We start from the raw sequence: 22,401 nt of genomic DNA, 5'->3' as shown, positions 1-22,401 counted from the left end.
AAGTATCTGCCTGGACTGGGGAGGGAGGTGTGAGAAGGAGACTAGTTTCAGGAAGAGGTGCTGAGAGTATCTTAAACTGGTATTGTTTCCGAACACTCAGCGATTTCACACACACAAAAAGGTCTCCTCCATAATAGGTATACATTTTCAATAATATTTGGCTAGTTGCTAATGTTTTAGCCTTCTATGTGGAAGACTTCTCCAAATAAGGAGACTGACTCGAAGTGAAACTACACAGATTGTCAAATGCATAGAGTAACCAAGGGAACTTCTTTTTAGTCTATTTTAAAGTAAAAAGCTAAGGACATTTAAAAAAGAAACTCTCTTCCTGTTCCCTCATTTTTAAACTGATTTATCATTTAATCGGAGGTATCTGGATTAAAGGGATCTGTCAGAAGTTTTCATGTTCTGTCCATAAAGTTTTGGGTGGATGTTTAGCTGAAGGATTCCTGCATACTTAAGCATGATAATCTAATTTATAGTGGCTAAATAGTGAGCAACCAGCACTGGAAAACCAAGGAAACTTACAGAAGCTGTAGGATCACGTACTTGGTTATCGCCTTGGTTGACGCAGCCTGAGGAAGCTTACCAGTGGTGAACAATAAAATATTGCATGCTGTCTTGTAGATATATGGAGGAGTAAATTACTGCTTTATTTATTAGCTGAGACTTCTGAAAACAGCATGCATAAGGTAGGTAATAAGCTTAATACAGTAAAACCTGTGAGGTGATCAAAACATCTTTATATAAAATGTTTATTAATGACATACTGAAGTGAGCAATGCATTCACACCCAGAAAATGAAGGCAGCTGGCTAGTTGCCTTAAGGTAGTAACACACTGAGGCAAGCTAGTTCTATCAGAAAACCTGTGTGGGTTAAACCTAATCTCAATGACTAAAGAGTTTGCTGTGCTAGCAAAGTTTTGCATGCAAATGCAATCACGGTGAAGTGGAGAGATTTCCTTGTCTGACTATGTTATTTGTTAAGAGGTGGTGGGTGCTAGCTCTACAGCAGAGAAGCATTTGCTGGTTTAGCAACATTTACACTAGAGGGCTCTGTAGCTAGAAATTCAGAGGTGTAGGTGAGCTGTGCCTGGTCTTTCTGGCTGGCTAGGCCATTTAGCATTTTTCTGCAGTTTCTTGCTTGCTGTATGACTGGACTTGCTGCACGTGAGATGTGTTTAATCTGTGCCTGAGCAATAATTCCAGTGTTAACACCACTGGAAAGATGGGTTGTTATTTTTTTGCATGTGCAGATTGATTGTCATCCAGGTGCAGTAGGCCTTCCTGTGTGGGCTGGAGTGCTGAGGCTTGAGTGATTCGTACAGCACACTCAAAACAGCATCTCAGATCCACATCGCGACTGGGCGTGGGATCTGCATGGATTTTTTGTATGGCTATGACAATCCTGTGCCTGGACAAACTGCCTTACTATTGAAATATCTCTTGCCAAAGTCCAATGTACTTTTCACCTTAGTTTTTTTTTTTTTTTTTTAAAAAAAAAGGTATGTCCTGTGATCCAGTGCGTGACTTCCATACAATAGTTGAGGGATTTTGATATGCCCAGGGAAGACTGGGCTTGCTTGAACAGGTCGCTGGTACAAGAAGTCACCTGGCCAAAAGCCTGCTTCCAAGTTGTGTTTGGAACAAAGGGCTGCGAGGAGGGTGATGCATTTGGAAAAAATCATTCTTAGTGGCTTGCAAGTGGCTCTTGGGTTTAAATTGAACATCCTGAGGGTAGACAGGAGCAGGCATTGGGCATTTTTGTTGTAGCAGAGCAGATATCTAGTGAGATTTATTTAAAAAAAGAAAAAAAAAGTAGGAGCTACGTTAACTCAGTTGCAGGCTGTAATGTTAATGCTGTCCTGAAATAGCATTCAACAAGTGGAAATGAATTACAAGTCATACATTATATGGAGTTATTGATGTTTATTCTGAAAGACTTGAGAATTTGAGTATATTTTCAATAACTTGAAGACTAGGTGGTAGTAAGCATTGGAATAAACTTGGTTATATCATTGTTAAGTCTATAAAAATGAGTAGACCCTGCGCATTTGGGAAATCATGCGGTACTTTTAAAGCCAGGTAGGCTTTTCTCAGTTGTATTACTTAAAGCAGTGAAACATCATTTCCTAGCTTTCTTTTAGATAACAGTAGAACCTTTTAGAGTAATATGTCCAGAATTTCTCGTAGCATGCTTAGTTGCGGTGCATGTGCCTACAATGGAAACTTAATTTTGGAAGAAAATATTCTAGCGTAAAAACAAGGCTAGCTAGAATATTGTAAATTGCTTACCCTCATAAGCCTTTTGTTTTTGAATAGTTGGTGCGTGTACTTTTTGAGTCATCTTCTGCAGTTATTTAAAATACATTTTCATTATTTTGAATTTAATTTCTTCTTCAGGTCATGGAAAAACTCCAAAAGATGCTGCTTCTGTTCGAGCTACACATCCTATACCTGCGGCCTGTGGCATATACTATTTCGAAGTCAAAATTGTCAGTAAGGGAAGAGATGGGTAAGCATTGAATGCATTATTAATTAATTATTACATGAAATACTGTCTCACATCATCTTTCTTTCAGTCAACAGATGTATTTGGTATCAGTGCTTTTTTCATATCTTAACACTTTTCATGTAGCTTAATTCATTATTCATGAGAAGTTGCACTCTGATATTTGGTTAAGTGAGTTGGCTGTAGTATTAATTATCCACAAATCAGTGTACACAATAAATACCATAATAACATCTTATTTTCTCTTGACAGAGAAGTTGGGGATTGAATGACATAATTTGAGCCTGCCATTACCTTTAAGGGTGCTTTTTGACTACAAGGGTTTACAGACTTGTAGGTAATTTTTGGAAAGTGTTTAGGGTGTGTAGCAGACAAGCTTATCTCCGCAGTGCACTCTTTTTCACACGTGCCATATACATTCAAAAAAGGAAAATTAACCTTAAAGCTACTTGTTAGTGGACAGTAGTAAGAATGAAGGGTAATGTTCTGAATGCATACCGCCATCCATTTGAGGAATTTTGTCACTATAGAAAGAACAAGTTGGTGAGGGAGTATAGCTGCTGTTTCCCAGAATCCACCTGAATTACCAATTTGTTGAAGCATAGGTGATAGCCAAGTTTAACTCTGGGGCAGACAGAATCTTACCCATGAAAGTCTTTAAGTGCAAATAGGGTCTTTGCTAGAGCACTTCAGTTTCTTTCACTTCTTCTGGCACAGTGTGTTTTAATCCCGAGGCATTGATTACGTTGCCTATGTAGGCCTATAGGAGCAATACTTCTTTGTAATAATACACTGTAGTATTTACTGTGGTACTGCTTCAAGGTTCCAGTTAGGTTTAAATGTCATTGTCTTAAGAACTGTATATACGTGTTGAGGATACTTATGTCCTGTTGCGAAAATAAATCTTGACAGAAAATAACTTTCATAGTTTTTTGGATGAAGTTCAGTGCCATTGTCTTTTCCTTGTCTATCTTGCTGCTGTTTTACTTTCATTTTTCCAGTGTTCTTTAGGTCTTCTGTAAGTCAAAAAACAGTAATCAAACTGTTGGTTATGGTATCGTGCAGGGATATTTTGAAAGATTAGCCTCTCGGTGTTACCACTGCCTTTTAGAGGTGGTTGTGATGGTTTATTATCAGTTCTGTCCCAACAGTTTTCTATGGGAGATTTCTTCATAGCAAAGATCTTAAACCTGCAGTTGCTTTTATCACGGTTTGAAGACCTAAGTATTTTTAAATTGCGACAATAGTAATTAGTGTTTCAGGTAATGCTTTGCTGTCAGTTTTAGGAACAACTTTTTTTGTTTCTGCTTTTTTTTTAATTTCTTAAGCACCTAAAATTCTGGCCTGTTGCTGGCAGTGAAGTAGAGATTTGTATTGTGATAGTTAAGTAGAGATTCGTATTATGATTTCCTAGTGATGCACGTGTCTCTTCCTGAAACACATTTGTGCCTAATTAGTTCAGAAGCTTTTTTGAAATGATGTTCTTTTAAAGTGCTGCTCATATGTGTACGGGGAAGAGGATGTCATTTTACCGAACTCTTCTGACTTTTTACCTTTAGACCTCTATTTGTTGCTTTTAATCACTTCTAATGCAGAAAGCCATTCAGGGCAATCCTGCAAAAGTGGAAGTCACCTTCAAGTAAAGAATTTCAAGATTTTATACTTGAAAGGGTTAATTGTGAGGTGCACATAGCTCATACTTGTGAAGTTACCTGCCAAGAGTGTTTAAGAAATCAGAGGGATTTTTTTCATTCAATGGCAATACATTACTACCTTGCTTCACTCTTGTGACATCTTCCTTCAGTGTCACTTTTTGAAATGTCATCTGTGTAATGGACCTGCTCATTTTTTACCTTATGTAAGATGATATGGGTGCTAGGGAATACTATGCACCAGAGCCAAGGCCAAATCTAGCTTAGGTGGTGAAGAGCAGGAGCTGACATGTGAAGCCTCACTGGATGTGTCTATCTCTAGACCTTGCTTTCAGGACCAAGAGGTCTGTGACTAGATGCAATGCGGATCTTGTGATTCTCTGTTCTGCTGTGTTCAAACTAATAAATTCTTCTGAAGTGAGTAAACTGGGGAATATAACGCAGGGGCATACAAGAATGTCTACGGAAATCAGTTTGTCTGATAGGGTTTATTAGTTCTTTCTCACTCCCTGTTGTGTATCACCTGGCTGGGTCCCTGCATAGTCTTACAATTTTTTCTTCTTGGCATCTGGTAATGGGAACAGAGTTCACAAAGATGATACCTATAGGGGAATAGCTTGTAACTAATATGGTCAGTTACTTTAAATGCCCTTACTGTTGCAAAGCATTTATTCTCAAGACCTGAGCCTCACTGTGGAAGCACAACAGACTTCTTTTATGGTATTGTTTAAAATAATAAATCCTAGACTACCAGAGGCAACTCGAGTGTCTGTCAGCAAGCTTCAGTACGGCTTGCAACCTTCATAAATGCCAGTGGATAATATGATACTGTTTATTTGGGGTTCCCTTTTGGTAGTGGCATTTACTTTTTATATTTGTTTTTATAAGCTTAGCTTAAAGTATTTAATCAGTGAATTATGTTATATGGGCAAGTCTAGCAGCATTTATGTTTGTTTGTGTACTCTGCTTAGCATGACTTGCCTCAAATCATCAAAACCCTTTTACAAAAAGCCTAGTCTAGGAGATCTATTTTTTTTGTTACTGTGGCTCTGATTTGGAATATGATTTTGAATATCTCATAATTCCTCAGCAGTCATAAAACTGATTCCTCCTCCTCCAAAGGAGCACAGCTGTTTGTAGTGTAGGGCATAGACCTGACATGGCTTCAAGTGTGGCGTGTTGTAACTGTCTAAGAACAGAATTGTTTTCATAACACTAATGACTTAAGTCGCTAAATTCTGTATGCATTTGGGGATGACAGTCTTGAGTAGGAATTTGAAAGTGTGTAATATATTAATTTTGCACGTGTTCGTAATGGTCTCATTATGAAGATCATAGGCGTTATGGGTATACTGAAGAAACCACGAAGGTGGTCTCAGTAGGAAATAAGAAATAGATATGGAGGTTCGTGTTGCAGAGCAGATGAAGAGTGAAGTTGGTTTTTGATACTAAATGAGAAGTGATAGGGCTAAATAACAACTGATGGTAACAGATGAGAAAGAGGGAAGTGAGAAAGATGCTTAATAAAAGGTTGAAATATCTTTCAAACAAAAACTGTCTTGGAATTTGCACAGTGTTTGGTGTGAAGAGTCGTAAGATCCTTTATGTGCTGCTACAGTACAGATATGTGAAATAATTCTTACTTTTTTTAGTTCTTGTTAAAAGTGCTAACCAGCTGTCATGTTGTTCTGTAAATATTTTCTGTTCTGCATTTCTTCAATTTTCTTCTTTAATTTCATGCCTCCTTTTGCAGTGTAAGGAGCTCTCTTTGTTTACATTCTCCTTTTATATTCTTTTGCTTTGTTTGGCCTCATGCGAAACATTATGGACAGGGATGTGAGTGATTAGAGATGATAACAGCAGATGAGTAATGGGTGTAGGTAAAGGGAATAGTGCTAAGGTGCTGATTAGAAGGCATGGTAGGAAGAAGAGTATTAACTGCAATAAATTATGCCTGGATCACTACTGAAATCTCCAGTTAATAAAAGCATATTAAAAACAAAACAAATGTGTAAGTCAAATTAAAAACATACAGCTAGACATAGTTGTAGCTTTGAATTAGGCCTTCCTAATCTCATAACAGTGTTCATTTGAAATTGCTTTATCGGAGAGCCAGAGGTTGTGTATGTAGGCTCTTTCTGTAATTTCTTAATATAGTTCTCAAAAGAATGAGACAGGCGTTGTGTGGCTTTTTGTGCACAACTCTGGATTTAGTTTCATCCAAGTTTCTAGGGTGGAGGCTTAATTATACCAAACTACATCAGTGGTCTAGGAATGGATAAGAGCAAGGGTGTGCTAAGTCCTATGGACCTGTTCTTGTGACTTGGAAATCAGTTACAATACTAAACTTAACTGTCTCCTCGCTTTCCAAAAATGACGACATGGTGGCCATTCACTTAGCTAGGTAGCTATATGCAAATGGGACTTTTTGCGGTCTCTCTCAGATCTTGATTTCAGTTTCCTCATGCTGCCTTTTACTGAGTTGAGATGTGCTAAACTTTCGCGTATATATCTCCTCTGGCTTTGTGTAAAGGGGTAATGCCTTACAGCCCCACATCTTATTTCAGAAACCGGTAAATGTTTCCTGCTTTTACACAACTGAAAGACATTTGCATGATGCTCTCATAGTTTATGTAAAGTACAAATGTTAGTGGCAGTTTCTCAGGGCATCCTTCTGGACCAGTGTAGAGTTGCCTCATCTCTCTCAGTTAAGAGTCTGTGGGCTTTGCTTTGTGCTCCTTGGGCACACTGGGCATAAGCATACTCCAGTTCCACTTTACAAGGGGCTGCATCAAGGGTGTCTGCTGACCACCTGGCTTCCAGGAGCAAAATGCTGTCCTGACATTTTACATTGTAAACAGCTTGTGTGATTTACTGCGTCCGTTTCTGCAGGAATTTCAGTCCTAGGCTTGTTGATTCTTGTAATGAATCGCTCCTTTTCCAGTCAGGGCAGTGGTTTTCGAATGCTTCCAATTCTTATTCTAAGCTGTGGTTTGAATGCTTTGCGGTGATTGAGCCATGAGAAGAAGCAGTCTGAGCACTCACTGAGGTCTCTTCCCTTGTCCCAGTTTGTAACTGTTTGTGTTAGTTACATGATAAACCTGATCAGGTAGCTCGTTCTCCAAAAGTTGGCCTCAAGACTGAGTTGTTTTTCAGCACAATTAGTTGTCGGTATGACTGTTTGTATGACTTAATGAGTAGGTATGGCAGCATAAGAGAGAGGGACTTGAAGCAGAAAAGAGCATCTGCCAGGTAGGGAGGGAATGCTACTTTTGGTCATGGTACTGGCCCAATTAGTGGTAGTTGCTAGCGATGGGCAAATGGTACAAACAAATGTCATTTATTTCTCAGCAGTCTTTCATGCTTTTAGAGCCACTGAGGAAGATGTACACTTAAAATGAAAAATCCTATAAGCAGACACATTTTTAAAAGAATGAAAATAAGAGTTGTGTTTAGTTGTCTGGAAGGGAGAAAAAAAAAAAAAGCTAAGTTTAGAAAGGCTTTAGTCTTTTAGCAGATAGGCTAGCTTACACTTCTGAGAGCGTGGTTGTTTAGTCTGTAGTGTGGTCGTACCGATGCAGATCTTCATGAACAGGCTTCGTTGCAGGTGTGAGTTCCTCTCAGTGTTCTATACTAAAATAAAATGTTACTACAGCAACTCGTGCAACTATATCAGTGTGTTTTTTGCTAGTGTTGTTGATAAGGCCATAGGCATCTGTAGGATTATGGCTGTTTTTAAACCCTGTCCATACAATCAGTCATGTTTTGGCTGTATTTTGCAGTAAGCATTGTATATGTGGTGAGGCGAATGAAGAACTGAGTGACTGTAGGTGAATGAAGTAATAAGAAATAACTATCCAAAGCAAACAAATAAACATCAGAATTAAGTTTCTGTTTCCATGACACCCATACCTATGGTTTAGCCTGAATTTGAATGTGTTTGAGTGATGTGTATTTGAAGCCCTAGTGCTTTGCTGTCTTTTAGAGCACGTGTGTAAATCTTTAAACAGAAACCATGCTTTATTGCAAAAATGTTGCTGGCGCAGCAGGTTGGCTTTTCCGTTTAGCATCCAGTATGCCCGTGTTCTTGTTCACAACAAATGCGTAAACCAATAAACAAAACAGAGAACATCTTCAATTGCTGTTTTGTTTTTTGTTTTGTATGCTACTAATCTAACAAAAACTTTGTGTGGTCTTAAGATCTATTTTTGTAATTTTGTTATGTCCTCAGAAAGCAGTTATTTGTTACTACAACAGTCACATGTTACCAAAACATGCACACTCACTCTCTCTCTATTTATATGTTGTTATGTCTTTGGGCATTACTAGCAGAGTACTTGTGTATGAAGTAGAATCTGATACAAAAAAAAGTCCGAAGTAGCTTTCCTTCATTAGTGCCTCCTTTTGAAATGCAGCAGCTGCCAGAGGAGATCTGATCATGAAATAGCAAGTGTATCTTCTCTTAAACTGTAGCAATACCTTTTTTTCTAACCTGAGAATAGGAGACAGTTGCACTTCATTTCCAGTTGTCAAATGTCTAAATGTGGAAGAGGATTATTTAAGGTTTGTGTTTAATTGGTCAGAAATACATGGAACTGGAAAAAGAGAGGGTTTTTTTGTTGATATGGAAAGTCGAGAGAATGCTTCGTTACTTGGTTGCTGCTCCTTGCAAAATCTTAAGATAATCCTTTCTTAGAAAGTTCAATAACATAAAAAAGCGCATAGATAATAATCTTACTGACTTGCATTATCTTATTGTCTGTGCTATCCCTTTTCCACAGCATGGTCACCAGAAAGGCTTTTGTGCTCAGGAAGAAATGTCACTAGACAAAAATTGTGCAACCTCAGGAATTGAGAGGGTTGTCTGAAGGTTAGATCAGTAAATCAGCATCTCTGGGAACATTATCGGAATTACAAGGAAAATGTTACAGGAATAACAATTTTGAACACTACCAGAGATGACTGACTGATTTTTTTCGCCCCTCTCCATGTAGAACTAGATTCATCTGAAACCTGGGTTTATCATATTCAAAATACTGTTTCCTTGGAAACATTCCATAAAATTAAACTTGTTTGCAGTTTGAAATGAAAGACTCAAACTGTCTATGGCATATTTTGAAACATTTAAATAGAGAAAAATTTAACAGCTCATATCTTATTGTGATCGTGCAGACAATAAGAATCTTGGATTAGCATATTCCTACAAAACTTTAATGCAGACTAGCTCTGTTAAAGGTGAAATTTAGATACCCTCTTATTGTGCTGTATTTCTGACCTTATAGTGCACTATCTGTAAAGACAGTGTAAAAAAACTATAGGAGGAAGTCCTTGCAAGTCAATCTGTTGTGTAGGCCCTTAGAATATGATGTGGTCTTAAAATTTTTACAGATGTTGCTGTTTTTTCTACTTCTACCCTTTTCTATGATATTAACTCAATAGTAAAACAAACTGCAGTTGTTGTGTAACTGACTTGTTTTGGTGCATTTGAAATACTAGGATGTTTTCAGTTGCCTTATTTATGGGTATAAACATCTTTTGGTGCTTGGACTTCAGTTCACTTTCTTACAGGTGTTATGGATACGGGGGTTTTACCGCTGTATGGTGTTAGGTTCCTTTCTTTATGGCATGTAGGAGATAAGATACAAGCTTGATTATTTTCATCATCACCAATGTAGCTTGGATTTCAAGGCATGATGTAGCAGTTCTGCCAGCTATACTGTCATTAATAGGGCACACAGGCCCTGTAAAAGTCAGAAGGGATTTGACTCTGCAGATAGCTTACTCATTTCTGTAGTAGGGAGGCTGTTACATTTTTATCATTACTTAAAGTTATGCTAAATCATTTTGCTTCTCTTAAAAATAAAGTGTGGAATATTTGCTTTTTTTTTTTTTTAAACTAGAGAAGTGGTAATTTAACACTTAAACTTATCTACAGCCACTAGTAAGCTTTCCAAAGTTACTGTAATTTGGTAGAGTTCTTGAGATTCTGGATTCCTCCTTATGGAATGGGGGGGGCATAGTATGTAATTATTCTGCATTCTGATTATTACCAACTTTGAGATTGAAAGATCTTTCATACGCCTGCCTTACAGTGACTAAAAGATCTTCCTGAAGAGTTAAATGCAGAATTGTGTGTCTTTTACATGAATTGTTTTCTTTTTTTCTTATATTTTAGCAGTCTCCAGTTGTAGACCATCCCTTCCTGCTATTTTTTCCTTCTATTTGTTTCTGCTGCTTTTTATTTCTCACAGCCTATTCAGGCATCCAAGCAGAAACTATGGGCTCCAGCAAAAATGTGAATTTAGCCCTTTGAATGTTAAGATACTTAAGGAGGAGTTATTGTGAGCTTACTGCTTCTCATAGTGCAGGGAAGCACAAGCTTTTCAGTATTAGTGGAAAAAAATACCATAATGCTTGTATTTTCGGCATTTACTTTAGTTTTACTTTGTGGTAAACAGTTGAATCTTAATTTTAAACTCTTTGTTTTTGTAGTGTTCCTGAAAATTTGTGTATGTATGACTTGCAGCAGATAAATGTAAATAGAGGATGTGCTGAGACATTAAAATAGCAATCAATACATCTAATGGACTGGAGCAAGAATAGATAAAATTTGAAATGAAAAATCAAGAGTGTGTGCTCTTGCTTTCTTGGTCCTTGATATTAGTTTGGCTGTGCTTTAAATCAGGTTTCAGCCCTTGTCTCTCCAGTCTCTCCTGGGTTGATGTCGGCATTCCATGACTAGTTTTATATGTCGCTTGTGGTTTTATCAGCTGAGGTAAGACTTGAGCTCGTCAGTGAGGTGATGAGCAGCCGCTGACGGGCCGAAAGGCACGGCGAGAGGGAATGCTTGCAAAGGGTCCTGGGCCGATCGGTCTGTTTGCCTACATAAGTAATCCTGCTGTCGCTGGGCTTTGAGGGCAGAGAGGCGAGGTGGAGGCACCGTGCTCAGGTATGCCGGGAGAAGGGCAGGGAGGCAGCACCAGAGCCACACCGTTGTTTGCCCTCTCTGGTCTTTCAGACCACGCTCTGGGTCGTGCCTGGCTTGGGAAGGAGCTACGTGTCGGGGCGAGCACCCCTCTTCGTGGTGCTTACACCTCCGCTCCCCGGAGCCGCCATTATGGCGTGCTGCGGCCTACGCGGCCCTTCGTGGGACAGCTCCGCTGCGGGTGTGTGAGGCACTGACTGGGAACAGCCTGGGCCTGCACGGTGCTGCCGTGGCTGACCCCGCTCTCCTGCGTTTTTAGCATGGACTAAGGGAGGAAAACGTAGGTGCATAGCTGCCAGGGGTTTTCTCCTGATCCTGAAACCCTGGGGTAGGAACCTTAATGAGGCACGTAGGACAGTTTGGGTAATGCTTCCCACTGAAATTTAGCAAATACGAGCTAAACTTGTTTAAAAAGCAAACAGAAGTCTGTTTAAAACTATGAAGGTTAAGTATCCCAGGAAAAAAATAAACAGCAGTTACATGTAGCAGTTTGGCATACATGTAACTTCTGTTCATAAATTTTATAGCAGCTAAAACCTGCGTGTCATGATACTGTTCTTCCCCCCCTCAATTTACAGCGAACTATATCTTGTTGAACATGCGATTAAATACCATCACCTACAACAAATGCTAAGTTAGCCTAATTGCTCAGCATTTAATTTTGTTAACTTCCAAACCATAAACGGTAGCCATTCCTTTCTGCTTTTGAAAGGTGTCTACAGTAAATCTGTCAATTAGTTAAAATGTTTTAATCCAATTTCACTCTAGTTTCTATTAACATTTCATCAGAGGCATGGTATTGTATTCCACATAGCCTTAAGTGAATCCCAGGGAAAAAAATGTGTACAGTAAAACATCCTTCTCCTTGCTCAGATGCTGTCATCAGTGTTCTGGTCACAGCCAGTGGGCAAAAAGTCCTTACTCCTGGCTGCATAGAATTTGGTGGATATCTTAAACAGTAGGTCCATCTTTCCAATTGTTACTGAGTTAAGAGGGGGCTCAGGTGGTACAGTGTCTTCTGGGGACATGATTTAGCAATAGGACTGGGAAGGTCAGGCTGATGTTTGGACTTGATGATCTTGATAGTCTTTTCTGACCTAGATGATTCTGTGATCATCTAAGGGAGAACATAGGAAGTACCAAAGTGTTATTTAGGTGATCATTTTCTATCTAGCATTTTGTTTTTGTATAACCTCAATCTTGTTTTTATAAGAATACTGAAACGAAACTTGGATTGTGTTGAAGGCTTTTTTTAATATGACTTGGTTTGAAAGGCTTTCTGTGTTCAATAGTAATCTAAAGAAAAAAATGGCTTAAATTTACTTATAGGAGACTTTACAATAATGGATTTTCAGTCTTTTACTTGAGAATCCTTCATGCATCAAACTCTATACTACCTTAATAACAATTCTACATTTATGTTTTAAGACAAAATATATGGTTTTCCACGTGTTGCTTTCATTTATGATTGCTTTGTTGACTCTGAAGTAGTGGTGCTTCAGTGATGTAATTTAGTGTGCAGCAAAGACTAATCCTTTTGTCTGCTGCCCTTTGCTTCAGCTCTTCAGTATCTCTAAACGTAGTATCAGTAGCGTATGTTTCTGAGGTTCTATTTCACATTGTTGGTATGTTGGAGGATGAGAAAGATGGGTATCATAGTTAATATTGTCCGAGGAGGGCTTTGTAGATATCAAACACAGAAGCAGGTAAGGTTACCATTGAAGGTGATCAATATAAAAAGCAGAAATCCTTTTTACACAATTAAGCATAGGACCTTTGTTTTTTCCTGCTCAGTTTCATTCTATGTGGAACATTTTAAATAGCAGATTAAATTGTGTTTACTAGTAGAATAGTTGCATGGAAATTGCAGTTTTACTAGATGAGAATACAAAGGTCATGCTGCTTGTTGTAAAGTATTTTCAAATTGGCATGGTGGAATATTTTTTTATACAGCTTATTCAGCACTTTGTGGCAAATCTGTGTTAATTTGAACTAGTGTCACCATTATTTGCATGTTTTGATAATCTACGAAATGTTAAGCTTAGGTTATGTTTAGATGTTTGTTTTAGTTAGTAGGGTCTTTTGTTTGTTTTGGGGATGCTAATAAAAGCCTACCTTTTCATTGTGGTGTTTTTCTTTTGGTTTCCAGTCATCTTGGTCATGAAGTGACTTTTGATTAACCAGCAGAAGTAAAACTGATTTCACTAACTTGAAATAGTGTGATTGGAGGGGGGGAGGAGGGAATTATTCATTTTGACCTTCCATTATTTGCTATTAAATTGTTAAAAAATTGTACTGGACACTGACTTTATTAAAACTGCTCTTTTTAAAGTTGTTTTTTGGACTTGAATGACCTAGCAATAACTTGTTTAGAATTGAGGTTACTGGTCAGTAGAACAAAGATATTTTCCCTCTTCAGTTTGCCAACAGATTTCTAACAGCTAAGTAACATTACTGGTAAGTTTCTTGAGATAGTAACTGCTCCATGACCCAGGCTTTTAACGTTTTTGTTTGAACTTTCCATAATTGTCATGCAAAGATGGATTTTATTGCTGAAATTATGCACAGTTTTCCATGTATTTTGTAAACTCATTCCAGATTTTGTTACGCATTCCAGATTATCTGTAGAACTGACTAGGTACATTGAATGAAGATGTGATTAGGCCACTTTCTTCATTCATGCTCTAAACTTTATGGCTACCATCAGTATTCTTTATAGATAACCTAGGATGCTTGAAAGAAAAGAAAGTTGTCCGCCCCTTCAAAGACAGAAATTCCCTCTATAGTAAATTTAGTATATGTACCAGGAGTGACTTTTTCTGTTCAGTTTTTTTGCTGTTGTGCCAGTATTAAAGGACCTCTTAGTTGCTTAATTGGTGTATGGTTAATCAGCACAATGTTTCTTGACAGCATCCCACATGTATGTATGCATTTTTGTAAGAAATGTAAATTTCTTCTGTTCTTTTGTTTTTACAGTTACATGGGAATTGGGCTTTCAGCACAGGGTGTGAACATGAATAGGTTACCAGGTATGTTTTAGTATTTATTACATTTGTTAAGTTACTGATACAGTTAATTTTGGCTTGAAATATGCTTGAGCTTGATAAAATGGTTCTGGTAAGCACCAGGGAGCATAGCGTTTATCTCTGTGTTGTATCTATGTATCTGTATTATGTAAAACTTGCAGGTAAAAAGTTTAGCTTTTTATCATTTTACTGTGTATTTGCTCCTGTACCACTGGCCTCAACTATTAGTGTTATTGATAGCGTTTTGCAGGTACTGTTTAAAAAACAAATACATTTTAAAAATGTAATCCTGTTTCAAAAAAAATGAAGCTATACATTTCCTTGCTCTGTAAACTGAATTTGTGATGATAAAGATGAGTAGTTTAGGTAAAAACTTCCTTGTCAAACGTGAAATGAGCTCTCTGGTCATTTTCCATACCGTTACCTTTCCAACCTTAATAGTAAGGATGTATAGCACAGTTTTGACTCTTCCATTGCCTTACATTGTCAGGGACACAGTCTTATTTAAAAAAAAAAAAAAAAAGCTTTTTTTTTTAAATTTGTTACTATTCACCAAGTATAAAATCATGTTGAATTGACCTGTGTGTGTCTGCATTCTGTCTCTTTTACATTATTTTCTCACCCAAACGCTGTGGTGGAAAGAAACCCTTACGATAACAGCAAGTCCTGGTTATGCTGTTAGCTCACCTAAGGGTAATGAATTATTAGTGGGTGGCATTAAGTTTATTTTGAGTATGAGTATTAAGTGTAGATAGATATTTTAAAATGAACTCGGACTAAAATTCTTTGCTGTGAATTCTGTTGAGAATAGTGCAACAATATGAAGCTTCTTAACTAGTTCTACAGCTTCTTTCTGCAAAATTAGCACCCTATTTGCATACATAATGATTTGCCTGCTGGCTGTGACTTTCACCTGTATTCATAATTTTTTCCTTTTTTTTGTAGGAGCAGCAAATCTAGTGACTCTATAGTCTAGAGACTCTGCTATTGTGCAGAGATTGTTTGCTGCTGAATAGTCATTAAGAATAATCAGGAGTTGAAATGTGTTTCCCCAGAGATGCATATCTGGGTTTTAGCCAGGAAGAATTTGATTATGACATATGGTTGTTGCAATAGTTTTGTAAGATGAAAGGGAGAACAGGAGGATCTTCACTGCTTTACTGGGACATGTCAGATCTACAGACAGCTTTGAAATTTCAACATTGTAGCTGATGTTATTTTTTGGTTTTGGTAATTCTGCATGTTTGCTTAAAGCAAAAACATGTTTTCTGAATTTGTGTTGCCTTTTAAGTACTACAAATGGCATTACCTGTTCAGCCATTTTGATAAAAGAAGCTGTCCTTTTCTTTAAAAAAGGATCAGCTTTGTTAGTTACGTAAGAAATCTTAGAAAATTGAACATAGTAAATAATCGTATTAACCTCATTAGATCTTGCTAACTCTGCTTAGTCTTTCCACTATCTTGTGATAAAGGAAATGAAAAAATTGCAAATGCTTTGTTCTGCAGGTTGGGATAAACATTCATATGGTTACCATGGAGATGATGGACATTCATTCTGTTCCTCTGGAACCGGACAACCCTACGGTCCAACGTTTACTACGGGTGATGTCATTGGTTGTTGTGTCAACCTTATCAATAATACCTGCTTCTACACCAAGAATGGACATAGCTTGGGTATGGAGAATCATTATCTTTAACGATAGCATTATGTCTGTAAATTTGATGCTCCCTTTGTGTTTTGAATCTGAAATTCTTCTCACGTTAGGAGCAGTGTTTGAATATTTCCTTAAATAATCTTGTAATCTATGTACTAACTAAAGAATTGGGAAGAATAATTTCTTACGTATCACTTGCACTAACATGACTTGTGAATGTGGAAGGATTTGCCGTAGCATCTCATTCCACAGGATCTGCAGTTATGAAATCTGCTCCTGAGGCCACAATTAATATTTGATATTTATAATACAAGGTGATGGATGTTGGAGAATCAGAGAAATGGAGAACAGATAAATTTAAAAATTCTGCTGTATGGGGAACACCTAACCTTCACTAAAACCTTATATCAAAATAGCATTATTTTTATACATATTTTGGAGAACAGTGTATTTTGGATTCCCAATTTGGAGTCATACATTGTTGGGATAAAGCCACAAATTATAGAATTTGTGCTAAAATTAAGTCCACTAGGTACTTGTGGTAGAGTTTAGCATTATACAACACTGCAAGACAATTCTTGAGTTTGAAGATGGCGGGGGGAATAGAGAGAATTTCTAATGATATGTATACAATAAATCAGTAACTATGTAATTTAATGAGCAAAAACATGCAGTGTTGTAAGGACAGAACAAAAAAATCTATTTCCTGCATTAAGGAGAGAGTAAGGGCTTGGGACTTGATGAAGAGATACTGGAATTGTGCTGAGGGAAGTAGGAGGGTTCAAGGGATAAGGCTCACAAAGAGGAAATAAACTGTCATGGGTAGGAACGTGAAAAGATGAGGAGAAGCTAGCTTGAAATAAGAGATTATTGAGATTATGAAGTTTTATTTTCTCACATTTCCAAGCACGTAGGAGGTTTGGGAAGTAGTAATGGGAAGAACAGGGTTCAAATTCTTCTTGTCTCTCAGAACAGGGCTACATGTTTGCTCAGATCTGAGCAGACAGATCTAATTTGGGAGTTGTACTACCCCTACTCTGAGCTGGGCTTAAATGCCTCCAGAGGTCACTTCTAAGAAAATTTGTCTGTGATTCTATCGTGATTTAATATTTCTTCTGAGCTGAAAGAGTTTATATACGCTTGAATCATCCATTTTGTAGCAGTTTGGTTTTCGCCCTGTTTCAGGTATATATCAAAACGGAAGATAAGGGCTCGTTTAATTGATTCTAATCTTGGTTAAAGCTAAGAAGGGTAGTCTTCCTTCATCTGTTTTTGGAGCTAGTAGCAGTATGGCTACAGGTAAGTTAGATCAGGTGGTCAATCAAACACAAACACTGTTCTGACTGTTCTTGTGGCCATGTGCGTAGAAGAGCTAAGTGGGAAGGGGTAGAACCTGCTATATCAGTGAAAGTCTTAAAGCAGACTGGATTAGGCCAACTGTTGAATAATGCTCCCAAAGTATAGTATAGTATAGTATCATCTCTCAAACAGAAAATCTGATGAATGCTTCCTGGATTACAGAAGGAAACCTGACTGCTCTTTTGCTGTGGTGGGCTTTGCTAGCTTGGAGAGCAGAGGAGCTCTGATTATGTGTGTAGGGGGAAAAAAGAAACCAGAAATTTTGGCTGTCTTGCTGAGTTGTTGCTGCTTGTTGTCCAGGACTCCTATCAAATTGCAACATGGAGGTCACTTAGTTTTTGTTCTCTGGGCCACAGAGGTAACTAGAGTATTGGAAATCTCTGGCTCAGCCTGGGATTTGACAGTACAGAAAGGGCTAAGCAATTATTTGTGCATGTGTAAAACCCTGAATTGGATGAGGAATCCCCCAGCTCCCCCAAAACTAATGAACTTTAAAAAAAAAAAAAAAAAAAAAAGTATTTGTCAATTGATCATCATTTATCTCAGCAACTGCCATGATCATTTTGGAAAAGGATGAGTTGGATGTCAAAATGTGTCAAATAGAAAAAGCGGTTATAACTTAAAAATAAGTAAATAATAACAACAAAAATTAGGGTGTGAACAGGTAGTAAGTAAAAATGATAGCTTTAAGACGTGACAAGATTCACTAGATGCATCATCCTTTTGTATTAAAGATGCAAGAACTCCAGATGCTATTGAGATTTGAAGTCTTAGTGAAGAATGGAGATTGAAAACAGGGATGGAATTTAATACAAAAGGTTAAAAGCTTTTGTTTTAATCTTAAATTTGAAAAGGCAGTGGTGTTATAGAAAAAAATACAAGTTTGAGGGGATAAGTGGATTTGAGTTATGTGCTTGAAAAAAAAAATGAAGTAAATTTTCAACAATAAACACAATTATGGAATACTTTCACTGTTTGGCTGTCAGAAGTAGACTTCCTCCTATTTATTTTTAAATGAAAGCTTTTTTCCCCTTAGTCTGCTTGAAGTTCCTCAAGTGTATAGAGGTCAGATTTTTCTCTAATCCTGAGACAGCAACATCACTGTCCTGGTCTTATGGGTGGGTAGATGCTTTTAATTATATAACAGGATATCAAGCCATTTTGTTCAAAAACCAAAACACCCTGGGGTGGATTAGAGCGAAACATTTTCCAGCCTGGTTTGGAGTATTATAGTCATGTGCTACTCATGTAAAGATAATGCCTACTTAGAAAGAAAAATAATAACAAGCAAGAAAAGACACTGTTAATAAGCCTTGACGTCTCAATATTAAGACATGCAAGTGAAAAAAATTATCTGCAGATGTTTTTCTTTCCTGTAAGTTTTAATCTACAGCAAGAATTTTCATGCTCCTTTGTGTATCGGTATGATGCTTGCTAAATCTTAGGCCCTATTGTGAAAAATCAAGGGCAAACTAAGAGCTTTTGAATGAAAATTACTCTTTGCCAAGTGTTGCCCTTTATTATTCAAGCACATCAGTTGTACCTAAGCATCATGGATGTCACCACACTTAACTGCTAATTTTGAGACAGTTTGGGTGAGTTTTCTAAACGTATAATGATATACTTGAGAAACCTGACTAGAACCCAGACATTAATCTTTGTTTTCTCTTTGTTACAGGCATCGCTTTCACAGATTTACCGGTAAGATAAGTGCATTTTCAAACAGCTTTGCTATGTGTTGTAAACAGATGTTTAAACGTAACTCACATTTACCTTGTGCTTCTTGGAAATCCAATGATAACCCTCTTATCCAATTTAATACCAGATACTGCTCATCATTTCAGTGATTTATTAATTGAAGCAAAAAGCTTTTTTGTTTTTACATCAAGCTTCACAGGGGTTTTCCTATTCAGATTTTCAATGTTCAAACAATTCTATTGGAATTTTACCAGGAAATTGTACATACAATTAGTTACTACATCCTTAGTTTGACAGATGCAGGCCCTACATGCAAGATCAACCTTCATTAAACCACCAGCGTTGCGCATGTGTGCAGCTGTGTGTCAGATGCCCTAACGCTGGCGACTTAAGTAGCCAGTGGTCAGTGTAACTCATGCTTGATGCCTAGTTTTCAAAAAATCTTGTGTGCTGTTCACTCCATAATATCAAACATATCAAAGTATTTTTTTTCTTCAAGAAAGCTGCAGATACTTGAAGCCTTCTCTCTTTTTTGTCAATGAAATTGTACCTTCCTTAAAGTCACTGTGTTCCCTATGCTACTGGTGCAGGCATGATACTGCACTTACTTTGCTTTTTCTCATCCACTTCACTTCTGACCTAATCTGGTTAGGGCACAGCGTGTGAACACAGTTCCATCTGGCCAGCTACTGTTAGCTGTGACCACAGGAGGCAGGGACAGATATTAAGGAAAAATGAAGCCAGTAACCCAGGGCGCAGTGTTGGGTGCTACAAGTAGGAAACTGCTGCCACTTTCCTGTATCTTTGGGATGCCAGCAGGGGTCCTTGCTAGCCTGCGATACCAACACAAGAGAACTCTGACATCTCAATATGAAGCATGAAGCTGGACCCCTCCTCATTAGAAGTGATTGTTTTCATCTCATTAAAAGATTTGAGACTTTCTTTGTTGCTTAGTCTAGGCTAGATAACACTATTAGCAAGATTTATTTAAGGGAGGAAAAAAAGAAAAGGTCAGAGTGGGGAGGAGGCAAGATAGGCTTTGGCATGGTTGTAACAGCTAGAGTATTCATTAATTTCACAGGGTTTCAGCGTTCTAGTGACCTGCATGTTGATGTGTCAACATCATGATAGGGCTTCCTCATAGCTGTTGTTTCTTTAGTATGCAGTTCTGTAGATCAGCATACCGTTATACCATACCACCATTGACTGCAGTGTAAATATGATGTAGGCATATTAAAAAATAAATAAATAAATAAAAACTGATTGCATTGCCATTTCTGAGATGCTAGTTGCATTTAAGAAAGTTACTTTAATCCCAACAGACAGGTTTTACTTCTCTTATATTTGGCATATTTCAAATTTGCATTGAGACCTAATCTCTAAGCAGAAAATAAAACTGAGACAACAATAAATGCTTTAAAGTCTTTTTGTAGATACAAGTCCAGGAATTCACGAGAACTTCAATGCACTGTTACAGTTCTTTTTAGGCGCTACACTTGGACTTTGAGGCTAATGAGTTCTCTATCCTGTCAGTTCTTACCACTAAAATTCAGCGATGTTTTAAGTATTTCACCCCAAAAGGAAAATGGCCCACTTTGTAAGTTTAATTTTTGTTCTCTTTTTAAAAGAAACTTTAATCCTGGTCTTTAAAAAAATCATTTAAAAATTGGTATTGAATATTTTGTAAAAACTTAAACCAAAAGTTGTAAACGTTAGCACAGCTTAAAAAGTGCATATTCTGACTAGAAAGAGAATAATCACTAAGGCTTTCTTATTTCAAAATAAAGAATTGTGACCACTGGGAATAAAACTAATCAGTCATTGTATTGCTGGATTGGTAGAAGTTGCTTTAACTACTGGACAGATAATCCAGAGGTATTTGCTTTTTCACACTACTAGCATTGGGGATATTAGTACAGAGTTGAAAAAAAAATACGGGGAATTCAGTGTAAGAGGAAAGAACTAATTAAAAATTTTCTTGCAGCCAAACTTGTACCCTACAGTAGGGCTTCAGACACCAGGAGAAGTTGTGGATGCTAATTTTGGACAACACCCATTTGTATTTGATATTGAAGACTATATGCGAGAATGGAGAACCAAAATTCAAGCACAGATTGACAGATTTCCAATAGGAGATCGGGAAGGAGAATGGCAAACAATGATTCAGAAGTAAGACTTCGAATATCGATCATTTAAAAAAAAAAAGGTTTATCTAATTCATAGGTCTTTAAGATATAACTATTGTCTTATGTAAAAAAATCACAGATAATATTAACAAGTAGTACAAAGTTTTGTTGACATAGCAGGCTTGATAAATATGTATAAAATTGAGCATGAATAGATGTTTCTCAGGAGATTTGTGTTATTACTTAAGAATTTATAATAAATATAAATCTTCCGTTCTGATTTGATCTGTCCAATTTGGGTTGGTTTGTGTAGAAAAATTGCCACAGTCATAATAGTTGGCTCTGGAAATTTCCCTTTGCATTTATTTTTTGGCATGCCAGGTTAGGTTGTGGCTTGTTAATGCGTCACATGGAGAAATGATGGCTGTGGCTTCACGTTTTTTATTTCTTGGTGAAAGCAAAAATTCACTTCAGAATATGCAGAAATTGTGCTTCAACGTATTCAATGAGCAATAAAGAAACTTCATTAGCAGGTAGTATTTTAAATGACCCAATTTTTGTTCATAAATAATTGTATTAAAATGCATCATAAAAAAATATGATGTCGGTTTTGTATTCAGTTTGAAGATACTGGCTCTTAACTGAAGTTTCTGAATTTCAAATACAATTCTTTAATTCAGTCACTTTTTTTCAGGAACAGGTTTCATGTTCAAGAGGTTCTTAATTGCTTACCTGTATTTAATCAGTGTTTCTGGCTTTTGTTTTTGTTTATTTTTAGAATGGTGTCATCTTACTTAGTTCACCATGGATACTGTGCAACAGCAGAGGCATTCGCCAGGTCCACAGACCAGACTGTGCTAGAAGAATTAGCTTCCATTAAAAATAGACAAAGTAAGGCTGGAAAGCACATTACATCTCTTATTCCCCTCTCCCTTAATCAGATACTGTATAAAACTTTCTTTTAAGCTTCCATGTAGAATTTTGTTTCAGCACTATTTCATAGTACAGTTCTTTGCTTTCATGTAAAGCTACACATTTATGAACAGCTGGTTAAGATGAACTTCTGCACTAATACTTTTGGAATTTGTTTGATGTAGTAGGATGTGATAAATTACCTGTTGTCCTTCTCTTGAATGGAAAATTGTGATCTGTCTTAAGCAAATGTGTGTGATGTCTGTATAGTAGTGTTTGTGACTGACCATTAGCTCTCACAAACAAGAATAAAAGAACTGTGGTGACAAAAGTTTAGACTTTACCCCTTTTCATAGTTGAGATAAGATGTTAGAGAATGCTTGATAAGTTACAGCAAAGTTTGATTTTTTCCTGTTCGTGGTTGTGAGGGGGAAGAGGACATGGAGAACTAACAGTATACTGTTCACTTTTAACTT

General features: G+C 37.2%; 1 protein-coding gene across 2 annotated transcripts in view; it reads left to right on the top strand.

Moving 5' to 3' along the window:
* RANBP9 (RAN binding protein 9) overlaps positions 1-22,401 on the top strand; it is a 38,971-nt gene that overhangs the window by 5,788 nt on the left and 10,782 nt on the right. For both annotated transcript variants that reach the window (XM_040546383.1, XM_040546382.1), the window contains exons 2-7: positions 2,404-2,515; positions 14,126-14,178; positions 15,682-15,849; positions 18,868-18,890; positions 20,872-21,056; positions 21,792-21,904. In XM_040546383.1, the coding sequence (XP_040402317.1) occupies positions 14,130-14,178; positions 15,682-15,849; positions 18,868-18,890; positions 20,872-21,056; positions 21,792-21,904 (538 nt within the window). In that variant the 5' untranslated portion in view covers positions 2,404-2,515; positions 14,126-14,129. The remainder of the gene's footprint in view (positions 1-2,403; positions 2,516-14,125; positions 14,179-15,681; positions 15,850-18,867; positions 18,891-20,871; positions 21,057-21,791; positions 21,905-22,401) is intronic.

Source organism: Cygnus olor, chromosome 2 (assembly GCF_009769625.2).
Source record: "Cygnus olor isolate bCygOlo1 chromosome 2, bCygOlo1.pri.v2, whole genome shotgun sequence".
In the NCBI taxonomy this organism is placed as follows: Eukaryota; Metazoa; Chordata; class Aves; order Anseriformes; family Anatidae; genus Cygnus; species Cygnus olor.
The sequence above is the reverse complement of the archived record's forward strand: the minus strand, read 5'-3'. Positions and strand labels throughout refer to the sequence as shown.